The sequence below is a fragment of the Vipera ursinii genome, assembly GCF_947247035.1.
Source record: "Vipera ursinii genome assembly, chromosome: 2".
Taxonomy (NCBI): domain Eukaryota; kingdom Metazoa; phylum Chordata; class Lepidosauria; order Squamata; family Viperidae; genus Vipera; species Vipera ursinii.
The window spans coordinates 79,250,862-79,269,292 of record NC_139513.1 but is presented as its reverse complement, the minus strand read 5'-3'; the positions used below and the strand labels follow the sequence as shown (position 1 = coordinate 79,269,292).

The 18,431-nt window shown below is 41.0% G+C and overlaps 2 protein-coding genes across 4 annotated transcripts in view; one reads left to right on the top strand and one right to left on the bottom strand.

The window, feature by feature from the left end:
• FAM114A2 (family with sequence similarity 114 member A2) overlaps positions 1-7,967 on the bottom strand; it is a 48,763-nt gene extending 40,796 nt beyond the window's left edge. Inside the window, exons 1-3 of one of the 2 annotated variants that reach the window (XR_014491411.1) lie at positions 7,829-7,967; positions 7,342-7,453; positions 3,620-3,798 (exon numbers count right to left, since the gene is read on the bottom strand). Coding sequence is in view for 1 of the 2 variants with exons in the window: in XM_083354339.1 (XP_083210465.1) it covers positions 3,605-3,784 (180 nt within the window). In the remaining variant the exon portion in view is untranslated. Of the gene's footprint in view, positions 1-3,604; positions 3,799-7,341; positions 7,454-7,828 lie in introns of both variants that reach the window. The other variant, XM_083354339.1, reaches the window with a different exon arrangement.
• A 72-nt stretch (positions 7,968-8,039) lies between these two features.
• On the top strand, positions 8,040-16,307 carry MFAP3 (microfibril associated protein 3). 2 transcript variants are annotated; one of them, XM_083354979.1, is made up of 3 exons: positions 8,040-8,091; positions 11,374-11,787; positions 12,871-16,307. In XM_083354979.1, exons 2-3 carry the CDS (start codon positions 11,505-11,507, stop codon positions 13,626-13,628), a joined length of 1,041 nt encoding a protein of 346 aa, XP_083211105.1. In that variant the 5' UTR covers positions 8,040-8,091; positions 11,374-11,504; the 3' UTR covers positions 13,629-16,307. The 2 variants fall into 2 exon arrangements, with proteins under 2 accessions (XP_083211105.1, XP_083211106.1); XM_083354980.1 differs by lacking the exon at positions 8,040-8,091 and having other exon boundaries at positions 9,474-11,787.
• Positions 16,308-18,431: the final 2,124 nt, after the last annotated feature.

Here is an 18,431-nt window from a genome sequence, read left to right as displayed (position 1 = left end):
TCCTCCTCCTCCTCCTCCTCTTCTTCTTCTTCCTCCTCCTGGTCGGCTTGACACCCCCATTTCGGCTGCTTCGCAAACTGCTTCCTCCACCCCACCCCACCCCACCTCACCCCTCCCCGCAAAAGATGCCGGGGTCGACAGCGTTTTTTCTACCCGGAACAAGCAAACACGCAGGCAACCCTGCACTATTCAGCTCAGTGAAGTCACGCTTGAAACGGCTTGAAACGCCCGATCAGCTGATTTTCGGGGCGGAAAGCGTGCGGTGTTGTTGTGTTTTTTTTCCTCCCCCCGAAAGTGAACGGCAGCTTTCCGTACTAGTGTATTGGCATGTCAAGACACCAGCACAAAGACCAAGGTACAAGCAGCTCTCCTTCAGTCATTATTGAAACATTTGATCAGCCCAACTTCTTCTTCTTCTTATTATTATTATTAAATCTGTTTTTTAACCAAGCGTGACTTCACTGAGCTGAATAGTGCAGGGTTGCCTTGACATGCCAATACACTAGTACGGAAAGCTGCCGTTCACTTTTGGGGGGAGGAAAAAAAACACAACAACACCGCACGCTTTCCGCCCCGAAAATCAGCTGATCGGGCGTTTCAAGCCGTTTCAAGCGTGACTTCACTGAGCTGAATAGTGCAGGGTTGCCTGCGTGTTTGCTTGTTCCGGGTAGAAAAAACGCTGTCGACCCCGGCATCTTTTGCGGGGAGGGGTGAGGTGGGGTGGGGTGGGGTGGAGGAAGCAGTTTGCGAAGCAGCCGAAATGGGGGTGTCAAGCCGACCAGGAGGAGGAAGAAGAAGAAGAGGAGGAGGAGGAGGAGGAGTGGGGGGCACGCGGCGATCCCGCTTTGCTGCTTTCGCCCGGCGCCCTTTTCCGACGTCCGCATCACTCCAGGCTCAAAGGGCGCCGTCTGAACGGAGAGTGCGGGGAAAGTGGACGTGCCGCCGGCGCCCTGCTCCCAGGCCCGGATTGGCTGGAAAACATGCCTGCTCGCGAGTAGGCAGGCGAAGATCTGGAAGGCTCGGGATGTAGGGAGGGTGGGGGGTGGGGGGTGGGGGGAAGCGAGAGTCTCCCGGGACGAGGGGAGGTCAGGCTGCGTCCCGGATCAAGGCCGACGAAGCACCGACAGCCGCTTTTCTCTCGGATGGGTGGCTGTAAATAGGAGCCCTTCGCCTTCTCGGGGATGGCAGCGGCGAAGAAACGTTGAATGCCGGGCTAGCTCGCCACTTTGCCCTTTTTCCTGCACTTTCCTTCCCGGGTGCAAACAGCAGCCTTCAAGGAAACCCAGCCTGGGCAGCGGCGGCGACTTCCTTCTCTTGCTTCTCCTCGGCTGGTTGGTGCGGCGGCTGCAACTTCACCCCAGCAGCCCGGGCGCGCAGAGATGCTGCTTCTCTTTCGGCTCCGCGTCCGCCAGCGCTCGGAGCGGGCTCGAGGTGCTGCTGGTGAACTTCCTTCCCCCTTCGCTTTTGCTTGCTCCGCTTCTGCTGATGTCACGGCCGACGGAGCTCGGGAGGCTCGCTCGCCAATCACAGCCGGGAAGCCTGGGGGAGACCGGGAGCCAAGAAGCCAGCCGCCGCGAGTGCTGCGAGGGAGCGCGGCGTGGCGGGCGGCTTTTTAAAGGGAACGCCGCCCCCTTTTTAAACTTCCCCTCCTCCGCCGCCCAGCCTTTACTCTTCTTTCCTTCCACTTTCCAGATTAGGGCTGGGGAAGGAAGGAAGGAAGGAAGGAAGGAAGGAAGGAAGGAAGGAAGGAAGGAAGGAAGGAAGGAAGGAAGGATGGATTTAGAGAGGAGGGAAAGGGGAGGGAGGGAGGGAGGGAGGGAGGGAGGGAGGAAGGAAGGAAGGAAGGATTTAGAGAGGAGGGAAAGGGGAGGGAGGGAGGGAGGGAGGGAACAAGCAAACGCTGCCCCAAAACTGGGGCGTTTCAAGCCATGGCTCCTCCGGCAACAGTCGCTTAAGCTGCAGTTCATCTGGTTCCCCCAGCCTTTCCAAATATTCCAGGCTGGAGCATTCACTCCCTCCGCAGTTCCTCCAGCCATTACGAGCCGTTTCTGGTTAAGTTCAAACAAATACAAGCAGATTCAAGCCGTGGCTCTTTCCGCCCCGAAAATCAGCTGATCGGGCGTTTCAAGCCGCGGCGTTTCAAAACGGCCACAATCTCCCGGCAAGACCTCCTCTGCAGTTCCTCCAGCCATTACAAAGCAACTCTGGTCAAATTCAGGCCGTTTCGGTCTAATTCAGGCAGATGCAAACAGATTCAAGCCGCGGCTCTTCCACCCGAAAATCAGCTGATCGGGCGTTTCAAGACGCGGCGTTTCAAAATGGCTACAATCTCCCGGCCAGACCTCCAGCTGCCTCACCTGACAATCGGGGAGGGGAGGGGAGGGGGGGAGGAAGGAGGAAGAAACCAGCGCACCCTTCGCCCTTTTATTGTCGCAATCGAAGAGGCAGGAGAATGCGGGGTGGGGAGGGGAGAGAGAGAGAGAGAGAGAGTAAAAATCCCTATTTTCGGAGCCGAGAAGAGAAGCGCGGCTACAGCAGTCGCTAGAGTTCCCCCCAAGGGGGCGGAGAAAGAAGAACTCTTGGAGCGTTTCTTTCGTAAATACGCGCGCAGGCACACACTCGCCCAGCCGCGCGCTTCGCCCAGCTTCTCGCGGGGAGTTTGCAAGCCCTTCGTTTCTCTTCAGGGCCGTCAGAAGGGCGAGCAAGTCTCTGCCCTGCCCTGCCCTGCCGTGGGGGTGGAGAGCCAAGCGCGCTTGACGTTCCTGGAAACGAGAAGGGCCTGCGGAGACTGACAGCAACCCGAGTGCCCAAGCGGGTCTTCTCAGCATCAGGCAAAGTAGCTCACATGCAAAACAAGCCCGGCAGAGGAGCCGGAGCAGCTCCGCTGCTGGGGGCGTGTCTCGGCCGGGCCTTGCAGGATCTGGGCCGGGCGCCTCTGCTCGCCGCTCCGGCTCCTCTGCCGGGCTTGTTTCGCGTGCGAGCTACTTTGCCGGCCGCTGCTGAGGGAAGATCTCTGGAGAGGAGCATAAGGTGAGCTGCTGCATTTCCCAGCCTCGGCTTATACTCGAGTCACCAACTTTTTCCATTTTTGGGGGGTAAAATTAGGGGTCTCGGCTTATATTCGAGTCGGCTTATATTCAAGTATATACGGTATATTGTTTTAATGCAACTCTTCATGTCATGTGAATGAATTTAGTCAAGAATAGGAGAATACGCTGCATATTTGTTCCTACGTTTCAACAGTTATAGTCACCTTTGCAAGCAGACTTGTAGTAACTGTTAATGGAATTGATACAAATTGGGTTCAAATTAATGGCAGAAAAAAAATAAGGATACATGTTTCATTTATATTATTATTTTGACTTAAGATGGTCAAATAACATGTATTTAATTTGACTGCACACGGTATGTTTATCTTAAGAACTCAGAAGGAGATACAATCCAACCGCGGACTGAAATTGATAGATTCAGTTTGAACTGGAGAATTAGAATAACTGACTTTTGTAGCCACCACGTTCCCCCCCAAAAAATGTTTTACTTTGGAAGACAGAGTGAATACTTTGAGATAAAGCTAAAAATTATTGGCAGATTTTAGCATAAATACCAGTATATTTTGCACCTGTGGCTCTTGGACTGCACTGAGTTCAGTGACTTTGGCTCCTGTTCCTTTCTGGGTCGCTTCCTCTCCATTATTCTTGGTCACCTCTTCATCCATTGACTTCTGCACATTTTCATCAAGTTCACCCACGTCTTCTCTCAGTGATTCATTTTCCATTTGGGACATGACCAAAGCATATCCTTGTTTTATAAATAATTGGTATATTTATTTATTTATTTATTTTAGCTTAACGTGACATATATTTTCAACTTAATTGAATCCCTTTGATTATTTGAATAAAGCACACCAGCGTATTAAAACAGCTCACATACTACTAAATAGGTAAAATCAGATCAGAGTTTAGAGATGGCAAAAAAAAACATTTTCAGAAAACCTGTAGCACAATTCACCTGGATAATGAGGCTGATAGTAACTAGTTTATTAGTTGCTAGATTATCCACACAATCTAAATATTAGATGACTTTGAAGGCAACTATAAATAGTAAAGTGCATACATTAAGACAATCCTATGCATGTTTACCCAGAGATAAGCATCTCTGATTCAATTATTTACATTGGGATACAAGTCAAGCAACAGATATATACTTCTGACCATAATTGTTAGATAAGTATTGTTCTGAATTGTCCTTTGAGTCAAAAATAATAAGCATATTAGAATAATTATTGGTTACTTCAATTCCATTAAGAAAATGTAACCATTTTACTGAGATTCTCTAGATTCATCATTCCATTCTTAAATAGCTAACTACTTTCCTCTCCTCTAAGGCAGCAGGCAGAGAATAATAATATGTCCTTTGTTTGGTATACTTATAAATTCATAATTAGAATGGCTTTGAAACTGATTGCAAAGCAATAACAAAAGACATTAATTATGTATTTTACAGATGTGTTTTAATAACAACACAAATAACCTCAAAGGAAACATAGAGCGTCCCATATGACAGCAATTCTTCAACTCTACACCAGGCATGTCAAACGCACGACGTCACGCGACATATCGCAACTTTTCCCCCATTGCTGGCAATGGGGAGGGCGCGATTTCATCGTGATGCATCTGGCGCACGGACCGGCAGTTTGACATGCCTGCTCTACACACTCCTAAAATTGAAGATTACACGTAGTCCTCGACTTATGGCTTATGACCACAGCTGAGCTCAAAATTTAAGTGAGATATTTGTTAAGTGAGTTTTGCCCCATTTTATGACTTTTCTTGCCACAGTTAACTGAATCACTGCAGTTGATACATTAGTAACCCAGTTAAGTGAAACTGGCTTTCCCATTGACTTTGCTTGTCAGAAGGTTGCAAAAGATGATCACATGACTTTGGGGCACAGCAACAGTCATAAATATGAACCAGTTGTTAAACATCTGAATTTTGATCACACAATCATGGGGATGCTGCAAAGGTCTTAACTATGAAAAATGGTTATAAGTCACATTTTTAATACCATTGTAACTTTGAACTGTCACTAAATAAACTGTCGAGGACTATCTGTATTGTGAAGAGCTAAATCACATTGAATACAATTATTCTTCTTAATTTTGATCCCGCATACATGTGTGCACCTATGGACAGAACTATCTTTATTATTTATTTATTTTATTTATTTATTTTAATTCCATTTATATCCCGCCCTTCTCCGAAGACTCAGGGCGGCTTACAAGCTTAGCAGTAGCCTTCATTCTATGTATATGCCTGCTTATTAGGGCTTTCATACACCCCCCAAGCAGCATTATTACAAAGTCAGCTTATTGCCCCCAACAATCTGGGTCCTCATTTTACCTACCTCGGAAGGATGGAAGGCTGAGTCAACCTTGAGCCTGGTGGGATGCGAACCTGCACTAATTGCAGGCAGCTGGTGTTACTTAAGGAGGCATTAGCCCACTGCTCCACCAAGGCTCTTTATCCAATTTAGCCTACAGTAGCAGTGCCAAATGTTTCTGACCATTTATAATTGGATCATGACAAGTCATTCCACATGAGGCTGAATGTTTTAAATGACCAGAGGTTTCATCCCTTAAATGGCAAGTAAGGTATTAAACCACAACTGGAATTCTAAAAGCACACCATTATATTGCTGAAACAACGGCTTCATATTTTTTTCAAGGCCCTATATTGGTTACACTGTTTATTTTTATTTGTTTAATTATATAATTATATCTTGCCTTATAGGATTCAGGACCAAGATATCTTACTGTTTTCCACTTCTTTTTGCTTATTTAGATCAACTACAATGTTCTGCTATTAATTTAATGTTTAATTAAATACATTTATTTAGAGCAAATAATAAAATCAATTATTTGCATGGAACAAAGCATGTTCTCCTTTTCTACTTCACATACACTTTGAAAATCCTTTCATTAAGAGATCTATCTTTTTCCCTCCTTGCTTGCTTTCCAACATATTTAAATTAATATGAGCTTTTATTGTTACATATTCTGCACTTATTGGGCTGTTGTTTTGTTTTGACTATCTGAAAATAGAAGAATATGAATAACTTGTATAATAGGTGGCTATTCTATGATCCTTTGAACAAGTTTTATACAGCTTTTATTTAATATGTGGATAATGACATCATCCCAACTGATATGCCAAGTTGGTTTAATACAACCTACATGACAAGGGTGGGAAAGTGTCAGAAGCATCAGCATTTGATCAACTGAAATCAAAGACCAAGGATAAGATACATCATGGGTGTCAAACCTGCCTTGTCACGTGACGTATCGCAACATATCGCAACTTTTTGCATTGCAGGCAATGGGATGGGCGTGGCTTCGGTATGATGAAACCGGCCCATAGGCTGGCAGTTTGACACCCCTGAGATACATTATCAAGAAATACAAAAATAAAAGCATAAAACATTATTCTGGTTTAACTAGAAAAATAATGTGCTTCTAATGTATCAAATAGTGTGCAAAACCTTGGTCTATTTTGAGAGATAGTAAATGGACTGGTTTTTGAAAGTAATTTATATATCAGATTCCTATATTCTTTCCTGCTTTTGCCCACTCCCCCCAGTGCAGGATAGGCAGACATATCTAAGTGTAAATGAGAGATGAATCATAATTTCAAAGAAAAAATTGCCTTTGCTCATTTGATACAATGAAAATTACCTGTTTAGTGCCTTGCACTTAACATATGAAATCATGCTAGAAATTTGCTTTTTATAAAGACAAGACATTTAGCTGGTGCCCCCGCACCAACCATCCCTCACTTTTCTTTGTGTTTCCTTCAGACAATCTTCCCAGCACAGCATATGATGCCTATCTTATTTTCCAGGTCTGTGCTGTTATTATGCACACTTGCTCATAGAGTAATCCACTTATCCAAATGACCTTTTAGCCAACTGTTGATATCTAGAGTCTTACATCAGTGTTGTATAAGGTTGAAAGTCTTTAGTCATACAACTTTATATAAGAGAGGCAGAAAAAAAACCTATGTGGAGGAGGGGCTTATTAAATGTGTGAAAGCCCTAATAAGCAGGCATATACATAGAATGAAGGCTACTGCTAAGCTTGTAAGCCGCCCTGAGTCTTCGGAGAAGGGCGGGATATAAATGGAATTAAAATAAAAAAATAAAAATAAAATAAAAAATAAAGGAGGAGGAAATAGTTAAGAGTAAGCAAAAAAGTAAGTAGGAGTCAGTAAAGACAAGTGTTAGCTGTAAAAGCCACATCATTCCAGGATGCAACCTTTGGTATGAGAAAGAACAGACACCTACCTGAATTTAGAGGATGGACTCCAGTCAAACTGTAATTACCAGCCCAAACTCAGCTACTTCTGTCTGATCTAAAAGATCAAGATCTTCTAAATCAAAAGGATCCTCTGAGAATCTGTGGACAGGGCAAATAAGTACAGAAGTCTTACACTATTCTCTTCCTCTCGTGCACATACACTCCAGCAAAACAACTTTCTTCGACCCAGCAGCCTTCAAACCCTGAAGATTGCAATTTCCATTCTCCCTGGCCAGAAGCCCCACTGCCTTCCTGGGAGTTGTAGTCCAGTCTACAACTGGCAAGCAGTCAAGGAGGGAGACTCGGGATATACCCACGCAGACGGACCCTCTTTTATTTATTTATTTCCACTCAACTCGCGTGGATTTCAAGTGGCATCATCCCTAATGGGAACTTATGGGAATAAATGTTCCTAACCAGATCAAAACAGCAAAGACATTAAAAAAAAGGCACTTCCAAGTAATAAAAATACACCTTGTATAGAAACAGAAACTCGAAGGGGAAGGAACTGTCCTCTCCGGGCCCTGCAGCCAACGCGCCTTTTTCCTTCTCTCCACCGAAATATCTCACCAGAAACAGCCACGTCTCTATGGCCCCCGCCCGTCAGATTACTCTACCTCAACCATCGAGAGGAGGAAAGAGCGGCACCGATCCGGAAGTCGGGTGACCTCGCTCTTTTCGTTACCGGATATGACGCATTGGCAGGCAAAGTTACCGACCGGCTACTAGTTGAACAGGTAGGGCTGGTTGTCTTCGCGGTGGGCCTTTGAGAGGGCGAGGGTGGGCGCAGAAGCCGGGAAGAGAAACCGCAGCCGACGCTCCTCGCGAAACAGGGGCGATCAGCGGCGATGTGAGGGGGAGGGATGATGTGGTTGGCGCAGTGGGGACGTTGGTGGAAAAAACCTGCCCGCAGGAGTGCGGTGGTATTGCGCAGCGGAAGGATAGGCCAGGCTGTTACTGTTCCGCCCGTGCATCGGAGAAGTAATGCAGATACAGTAGGATGCCCTAACTCAGCGTTTCCCAACCTTAGGAACTTGAAGATGCGTGGACTTCAACTCCCAGAATTCCCCAGCCAGCTATGCTGGCTGGGGAATTCTGGGAGTTGAAGTCCACGCATCTTCAAGTTCCTAAGGTTGGGAAACGCTGCCCTAACTCAGGAGTGGGGAACGATGGCCCTGTTATGCATTGTGGACCTCAACTCCCAGAATTCCTGAGCCAGCCATGGTGGCTGAGGAATTCTGGGACTTGAAGTCCACAAGTCATAAAGGGTCCTTCGTTCCCCACCTCTTGCCCTAAATCAAGAGGGTCGGAGAAAAGAGCTGCGCCTGTACTGGCTTCCTCAGTCTGGGCTGTCGGGATGAGCTGGGCCCACAGATTTTCCAGGCAGTTTTAACTTGAGCCCTCACACCTTGCCTCTCGATGGAGTAAACAATAATCATAAGTAGTACTCGGAAGGAAGGATGGGGTGGAGTCAGTTTGGTGCATTAGTTAAGGTAACAGGTTAGAGCCTGGGAGACCAGCAGTTTTAGTCCCACCTTAAGTACGAAGCCAGTTGAGTGACCTGGGGCCAGTCATTTTTTCTCCCAGCCTTAGGAAGAAGGCAAGGGCAAAACCACTTCCGAAAACTGCAGGTAAATAAGGATATCCAGATAAATAAGGATATCCAAAGAAAGGGTCCATAAGAGCATCAGTCTATAATCAGACAACAAACTTTAACATCAAATTTCAGAAGCATCGGCATCCTGTTCTTTGCCTGCCCGCTCCCCTCTCTCCCTCTCTCTCACACACACACACATCTTTGCTGAATGTTGTATTGCCTGAATAATTCCATTAGTTATTGTGAAAGCTGATGTTGTGAAGCGCTTAATCTTGGTAATTAGAGCTAATAACTCTTAAGAAAACTTTGGGGACTGGGTGTAAAATGTCAAGCTCAGCTCCTGGTTGCTTTGTGTATGTATTTGTTGCCTTCATTTTTCATTTACTCCAAAGATTAAGTGAAAAGAATGTCTTTCAATTAATTGTTGTCTTTTATATTAGTTGTTAAGTAACATGTAATAGTTTAATGATTAATACCTTTCAAAATAATTCAGTAGTAAGGGATACAGTTTGTAAGCAGGTATGGAAAATAGCAGTGGGCAGGAGATTAGGAAAGATTAGATAGCAAAAAAGCCTGTGGAATAATAGAAAAATTCAGTAGCATTCAAAATTACTGTGTATTATGCAAACTTGCTTCCATACTTAGGGAGCATATACAATTGGTGCATATGATTACCTTGAGCTTTTGAAAGCTGAATATTTTCTCAGTTAGAAATCAGAGACTAATTAGCACCTTTGATAGATTCTATGATTTTATGAAAATAATAAAATAAAACTCGGGAAGAAGTTTATGAAATGCTCAACATTTCTTAAAATTAGTAACTCAATCATCATCAGAGAAAAGGACTGACCATGATGCTGAGAGTATTGTCATGGAAGTGTCACTAGAGATGGTAGCATCAAAAATAAAATATTTGTTACTCTGCACAGAAATAGGCTTGAGGATAGATACCATAAGTTCAGTTCTTTTTATCCCAGTAATTGAAAACTTTGACCCCAATAGTTAATCACTTTCTTCATGATTTTTAGAAACTGCCATCAGAATAGGTCAATTTGTGATTCAACACTGAAGCAATTCACTGATGTGTTTCATTAAATATTTTGTGGGAGTTAATGTGGTATCTCTCTTTTTCAAAAGCAGCTACTGTAAAGAGATTATTGCCTAAATACATTTTAAACTTCCTTTTTGAAGCAGTGAAATATTTTGGCAGAAAGTGCACTGTGTGTAATTGTATCTACTAATTTCGGGATTAATTCATTTTCTTTTAATGTCTTGCATTTTTTTTATTCTTTGCTAATGCTTTTTCTGCTACCTGTAAATATTGGTATATGCATTTCCAGCTGTATCAATTGCTTCACTGAAAAACATATTATATTTGTCTGTTGATACACCTGCAAATTTGTATAATCATTTTGTGATATTGCTCCAGTCATCAAAACCCAAGAATTGGGTATACTTGATCAGGCTAACTCACTTTGCAAAGCAGCTCTTTCAAAGGCTTTGGAGAGCCCTATTGAGAGTTATTTTGTTTGGTCTGGTTTCAGTACAGTGATCTTTATATCATGCAATTAAAACTCATTAACATTCTATCATTTAGATAGTTTAAATTATCGAAAAGAGAAGAGAAAATAGTATTCTATTCCATCAATATTAATTACAATTTAAAGTATCAATTAGAATAAGTGTACTAGTTGACTTTTTAATCCAATGTCGAGTATAGTCTTGAGAAGAGAACTGCTGCAACTTACATCAAAGTGCTTTACATTCCTCGGTTTACAGAGTTAGCATATTGCCCCCAACAATCTGGATCCTCATTTTACCAAGCCTGGAAGGATTGGAAGGCTGAGTCCACCTTGAGCCAGTGAGATGCGAACTGCTGGCAGCCAGGAGTCAGCAGAAGTAGCCGGTAGTACTGCGTTCTAACCACTGTGCCACCAGGGCTCTTTTAATGGTAGAAACTCTGGATCCAGTCCTATAACATAAGAATGAAAATGGGTCATGTTGCCACCACAAGTCAGTTACTTGTGTAAAAAAAAGATTCTTTCATTTCTTTTCTTTTTATTATTATGTAGACTAGGTCTCAGTTATGGCGATTCTAACTGTAATATCCTTTTCATAAGTTTTACAAACCCATACAGCAGGGGTTCCCAAACGGGGGTGATTGCACCCCTTGGGGTCACAAGACAATATTCCAAGGGGTACGAAAGCTTGGGTTTAGAAGTTTCAAAACTATAGTGTATATGCATAATTTGTTGCTGTTATTTCAAACTTTTGTAAGGAGTGCAAGAATATATCAGAAGCGTTCTAGGGTGGCGGAGTATAGAAAAGGTTGGGAACCGCTGCCATACAGTTTTGTATTTTTAATAACTAACATTCATGTTTTTAGAATTTTAGTTGGATTTCTCATGTACTTGCTCTTTAGGCATCTTCAAAGACAATGGTTGATGCATCACTCAATATCTTCTCTGGTGATCAAGATAATGCATGTTGTTTCAGTGTTAACTTTTTTCAGTAATTAAATTCAACCAAAGAAGCTCTTAATTTTAAGCTTCCATGAAGTTCAGCTGCTGCCTGTTGATTCTGGTTCTTAACCTCAGTGCTTTTGCTGAAGAAAATGTTACTTCCAACCTGACATTTACTATGGGATCAAGGTCCCTGCCTCTCAACATATCACTTCTCCCTATCTTTCAAGTCTTGACAAAATCTCCAGTTCCTCAGGATATCATAGCAAAAGAAGGTACCTGTGTTTTCATTGAATGTAATTTGAACATTAGCCAGCAGGACACCATACTCTGGTACAATTCAAAGGGGCATCTTCTGGAGCAAGGTGGAAGAGGTAAGACACATATTTGTCTAAACTTACAATAAGCCTGACTTAATACGTAATGCTCATAAAGGTTTTTTTCATTGTCATGTTCTATTAATAAGCAAAAAGGAAAAAAATATAGCAAATGTGAGATCACAATGCTTAAAAGTACCTGTATTACAATGTACTACAAATCTCTTAAATTACAACATTGGCCATCTATTTGCACAGCTAAGAATTTATATGTAATGTATATATTGATATAGAGAGAGAGAGATAATTTAATGATCTTGCAATAAATAGGTTGTTCAGTCAAGTTGCTTCAACACTATAATCATTTGGAATTTGGAGTGAAAAGAATCTGCAGGAAAATCTTTGCCTAACTGAACAACAGCATTTTCTGAAGCAATCTCCTTTAAAGGACTGTTCATCTGAATTTACAAGAGCTGTAAGGAAGATTGGATTTGCATCAACAGAATTCTTTCTCTTAAGAAAGAACAACTTAAAGAAAAGAAACCCCGATCAGATCCTGAATCCCATCTGTAGGAATTAAGTTTACATTGCATAGAGTTTTCAAGAAAATTGGAATCTTAAACCAAAGTTGCTGCAAAGATTTAAAGGTCATTGTTTTGACTATTAATTTAGACTCTGGATGACAAAGCCCCACTTCATGTGGGCATTAAAATATTTTATCCAAGTATCCACTTGCTGTTATTCTCTAGAGAATTCAACTACAATTGCAGTGAAAATATTCACAATCAGATATTTTCTTAGGGAGAAAAGGAAAATAAATGGGTAGCATTAATCCAAAATAAAAGGTACTTGTAGAACTCTGGTATGGAATATTTCTTCCTGCTAAACTTCATGTGGTTTATGTTTGTTCTAGAGCATGAGGAACAACAGTTTTTAAAATTCAGAACAGCTCCCAGAATTAAAGGCAGATTGGAATAAAAGAGTATTTAAACCAATTAATAAATAATTAAAGAGAAATTCTGGGCATATAGTTATTGGGAGATGGGACCACAACTGAAATGGCCCCATCTTTTGTGAGAAAATATAAAAGCATAATTTGATCTTACAATATTAAGATTTTTTTTCTATTTGTATCTTTAGATGGAAGACTGGTGATCTTTGACAATATCCTCAATATCACAGGTGTAATCTTTGGTGATCGGGGCCGATATACTTGCAGTGTCACAAATGACAATGGCACCTCTTATTATTCAGTCACCCTCAGAGTGGTCTCCACCTCTGGAGACATGGGCATTTATTACATGATTGTCTGCCTAGTTGCCTTTACTATCATCCTAATCTTAAATATTACACGTCTGTGCATGATGAGCAGCCATCTTCGTAAAACAGAGAAAGCCATCAATGAGTTCTTCAGAACCGAAGGGGCTGAGAAGCTACAGAAGGCTTTTGAAATAGCCAAGCGCATTCCTATTATTACCTCTGCCAAAACTTTAGAGCTGGCCAAGGTCACCCAGTTTAAAACCATGGAATTTGCTCGGTACATTGAAGAACTTGCCAGAAGTATCCCTCTGCCACCTCTAATCCTTAACTGCAAGGCCTTTATGGAAGAAATATTTGAAGCAGTACACGTTGATGACCCTGATGAAGTTGGAGATGGAGTGAAACAAACCCAAGCACTTGGTGTCCAAGAGGGACCCTACCCCTTAAACCCAGAAATAAAGCGCAGTAATTCACCAGCAGCAGATTCAGATGATGGTTCCGTGAATGACCATGGCAAAGAAATAGCTGTGGAGGTATCTGTCCACCTTCAGTCAGAAGCACAAAGCATTGATACTGTTTCACACGATAGTGTCCCCTCCCTGCCATCAGAGGACAGCCTGCGGGCTGAATCCAAATAGAATAGCAAAAGTACTTGTGTGACCTTCCTCCTGATTTGGGAGAATGCTCTCAAAGAGGAAAGGCAAAATTCCACCGTAGTAGTCACAGATGCATGATCCCTGTTTGTTTTTCATTTTAAATTCTGTTAGATAACTTTAAAATCAGCTTAGATGAAGCTATTTTAAAGTTGTTATTAGGAATATTATAACTAATCTTAGAAGTATTTTGTAGCAGGAATCCTTTCTACGAATTCTAATAGAGTGGGCAAACTTTTGTTGGCTGTTGTGGCACAGGTTATTGTTTTTGTGAGAGAAAGGTTGCACCAAATGGGGCACTGATGGCATAATATCAGGAAAAATAACTGGGGACCTGGTTACATTTCCCCCCACTTTTTAGTGTGCTAAGATGAAAACAGGCACAGTACGCCTTTGCTTGCCCTTAAAAACTAAAATGAAGGCTGGTAAGTTATCTGTTCATGAGATACAGTAGAATAATACAGTGATGTGAATAGTTTTTGCCATGTCTACTCAGAAACTTAGATTCTTTTATGTGCTCAGTTCTTTTATTAAAAGAACTTTTATTACAGTTCACAAGTGTACTGTACAAGAAATTATAAGGTGTCAGGCCTTTGAAAAAAAAATGCTATAAGGAGACTATTGTGATTGTTACAACTGAAAAACGTATGAAATATCCAGAGATTCAGTTTTCTGTGTTTGTGTTCCTATTCAGTATTTGCATTAGAAAATAGCAATCCAAGTGGAACCTTTACATTGCAGCCAAGGATGGACCACTTAAATATTTTGGCAATTGCCAAGTATTTTAATAAATGAGGCTTGTTTTCTCAGTTATACTCATAATATCAGCTTTTGGACTATTCTTTCATTTCATTGCTGTGGTGAAATGACAAAATCTTCAGGTTCTGTTGGTGTTATGATAGAAACAATGACAACTTCAGTACTAGTGATTATAGCTTCAGCCACCTTCATTTAGTATGCTCTAAATTGTTAATATTAAGTGGCCAATGTTGAGAACAATGTCATTTGATAGCAGTTATAAGTGTGCCATGAAAATCACCTGGGGGAAGCTTTTAACACCATACTACGATAAGCAACCAAAATAGACATTTAACTGACTCCTCTTGTCAGTAGTGTCACTGCCTACTACAACCGTGGTGGCGCAGTGGTTAGAATGTAGTACTGCAGGCTAATTCTGCTGACTGCCAGTTTGATCCTGACTGGTCCAGGCTGACTCAGCCTTCCATCCTTCCAAGGTCGGTAAAATGACGACCCAGACTGTTGGGAGGCAATATGCTGAGACTGTAAACCACTTAGAGCGAGCTGTAAAACACTGTGAAGCAGTATATAAGTCTAGGTGCTATTGCTACTGCTTCAGGCTACAGATATGAAATAATAAGGTTAAATCTCACATTTAAAAAAAGCAGACACAATCCTCCTAAATTCAAAATTAAATTGTTGAGGATTTAGTTTAATCAGTTGTTGCCTGTTGTTTCCCTCACATACATTTGTATGAAGCTTTTAACATTTCTAGAAAATTACTTCAGATATCTGAAGTGATGCAACCATTATAGCATCTACTATAAGCAGGTCTGTCCTTTTCTTATGCTATGAGGTCACATTTGCTAATGAAATAAGACTGTCCCTTTCTCTCGCAGCCATTTGAATCAATCCAGTTCATATACCGGTAAGGTTTTTTTTAGGGGTGGGGGGAACAACTCTAACATAGTTTCCTTCTTAGCTTTAAAAAAATGACTTTTAAAAAGTTAAAATAGTGCAAGAGTAAATTTATGATAGATATGAAATCCCTCTTGCTCTAGCAAAAATTGAAGAAATATGATTTTTGAAGGAATCTTACATTTATAGCACAAGTGGGTGGCAAGCAGTTGTAGTAATGGCACCTGGGCATTTGAGTCATTGACAGTAATGCCCATCTGTTTAACAGATTGTTTAAGAAAAAATATTTACCTCACAATATATTTATCTTAATTTGCTTAATATCTGTTTCTTTTTTCTGGAGCAAAATAGATCATGCAGGCTTAAGCTTGGCAAAGGGATATATTTGTAAATATAGAGTGATGTTTCTGCCCTATAAATCATTTTTGTATGTAACCTGTAAAAAGAGAGGATATTGGTTTGCATCACTTTCTTTAGTGAAAGAAAGGCGGGACAGAGGCAAGCAATTTAGATGGATTAGATGTAAAAATCATGTATGGTGAATATTGTGCAGTGTGGATAGTCTTTTTAAGCAGAGATTTTTACCAAATATTGTTGTAGTGTTATGAACATATTTAGAGAACTATTGTGGGTGGTATGTACTTGTTTTTTAAAAAAATGATGTAACCTTATGAAAAAACAACGCAAGACTTCTCAAATGGCCAACAAATTTTTATGAATAATTGGGCAAGGGCCCAGCCATAAAGCTATTATTACTGAACATTAATTGGAAGTTCAGTTCTGCCTGTTTTTGTGTGTGTAAACTAATTTATGTTAGTAGACATGAGGCTGTTTTCTTCTTTCTTTAGCTGTAGTGTTTTGTGAAAGTATTAGAAAACCTAACTCTGTTCACAAAATGTGGTTTCATCATTACATTTGTAGCTTGGGAGTTGCCATGATTATATTTCATACTTTTATATAAAAATAAGATGGTGCTTTTTCCAGTAATAAAATCTACTATTAAATGCCTGAACTGTGTTTCTGGTTTTATGTAGTATTATCTATATGCTGTATCCTATATGCTATGTTAATACCTTAAAGCCCTGCAGCCATATGCAATCATTTTCATCTGTTATATGTACAAGTGATTGTAGACTTCTGCAATTTCTGTCAGTTGGTCCTCTGTAATATATGCATTATTGATTGATTTTCTATCTGGTTACATGGAAAATAATAAAAGAAACCATTATATATGAATCTGTTTTTGAAATATTTAAGCATTAAATGCATATATCAATAGGGACATAAAATGCAAAAATTAATCAAACAGCTCGCCTGAATTTTGCTTTAGTGTCTCCATATCAAAAGAGCTGCAAAAAATAGAAACTACGTATAGCAGCACCATCATTCTGATTCATCTCACAGTCTAACATCATCATACAGTGTCCCTCTGTCTGATATCTTCCAGACATATTGAACTAAAGTTTCCATTATAACTGAGTAGAAAACCACGGTATGATCTCCCTCCCAGAGATCACAGCAAAGCCTCAAGTCACTGTGCTGTTTCTCTGTTTTAAACTTCCCTTCCATTTTCTCATTTCTTACATAGAACTCCTATGTTACATCTGAATATTGATCACTGACTGAGGAGCACAGAGTTGCCTCTTATTCCATTTTTGAAAGCCCTTGCAGCTCTTTATGCTTTGGGCAGCCTCTCCATGCAGTCCTCAGGTGAAATCTCTCATGGGTTCTTTCTCTAGGATTTATTTCTTTAGCAAAATCTTACCCTTCCTTTACCCTAGCTCCATTACTTTTTCAGCCATAACGCTCAGCCCTTAGCTTAAATTTGCTAAGCACTATATAATATTCAGAAAGGTCCTACTTATTCCCAGTTCCTAAATCAAGATGTAGCACAATCAGCAATAAGAGGAAGGTAGATCATTGGAGGCATCTTTATCAAAATAAAGTGCTGTATATACAGATTACCTATCCTTGAATAAGCCAACCCTCAATTTTTTTAACCAAATACCGTGAAAAATGTGCCACTTGTGATAAGCTGACCCTTAACATGTATATACATTTTAATCTTCACAGTTGACTTATCTCTGGGTGGCACATTTTTCACAGTATTTGGGTTAAAAATTCAAGTGTTGGCTTATCCAAGGAGGGGCTTCTCTCTGAGTACATACAGGTACTTTAAATTAGTTTTACTGTATCTGCTTTCCTTCCATTCATACTGTTTGATCATCTAATGCAATTCAAGAGGGGACAGTTACATAATAGTTGACAATTCTAAACAAGACAGTAGAAGATGTAACCCTAATGTGTAATACTAATCACTAAATAATAGGTTAAATTCACAATTCTTGCTTAATAGCAAAATCAAAAGAAAATTTAGTGAGCCTAGAGCACAATTAAACATATAAACCCATCAAAGCCGAAGGAAAAAATATCTCTATAAAGCATTTGTGTCTATCTTTTGTTGGTTATCTGCACATATATATTGGAAGACACTATTTGGTTTTCATTTATTTTTGTGGGGCTTATTTTCAGCTAAATTAATCTAATCCATTACCTTATATAGAGTCATTGTAGAGTCAGCCAGTGATGGAACCTAGCTGGTAATCATATATTCATTTTCAGTTCTGCCTGCCTTAAATGTAGTTTTTTTTTATTGTAATTATACGAACTTAACACTAGAGGCAGCTGTTGTTTTGAAGAACATGGAGACAATATCAAGTCAGCCAGAAGATGAATGAACCTTTATTGTCAAAGTACAACCATGTATACATTGAGATTAGCTGATACTCCCACCCCCCAAATCACAGTGACAACAAACCCTCCATCTTATTACACCATGTGAACTAATTGCACCACACACCGGCCTCGCAAACCAATTCTGCATAAAGTTTATAAAAATTATTTCCCGTTCAAAAGCCTAACAGCCCACAGATAAAAGCTGTTTTTCAGCCTGTTGGTGCGGCTGGCTATACTCCTATATCTCCTACCCAATGTTAGGAGAGTAAAGAGATACTGTCCAGGGTGTGAGTCATCCCTGAGAATTTTCCTCACTCTTCCAAGGCAACGAGCCCTGACGATGTCATCCAGTGGTGTCAGGGGACAGCCCACAATGTCTTGTGCTGTGCTCACCAC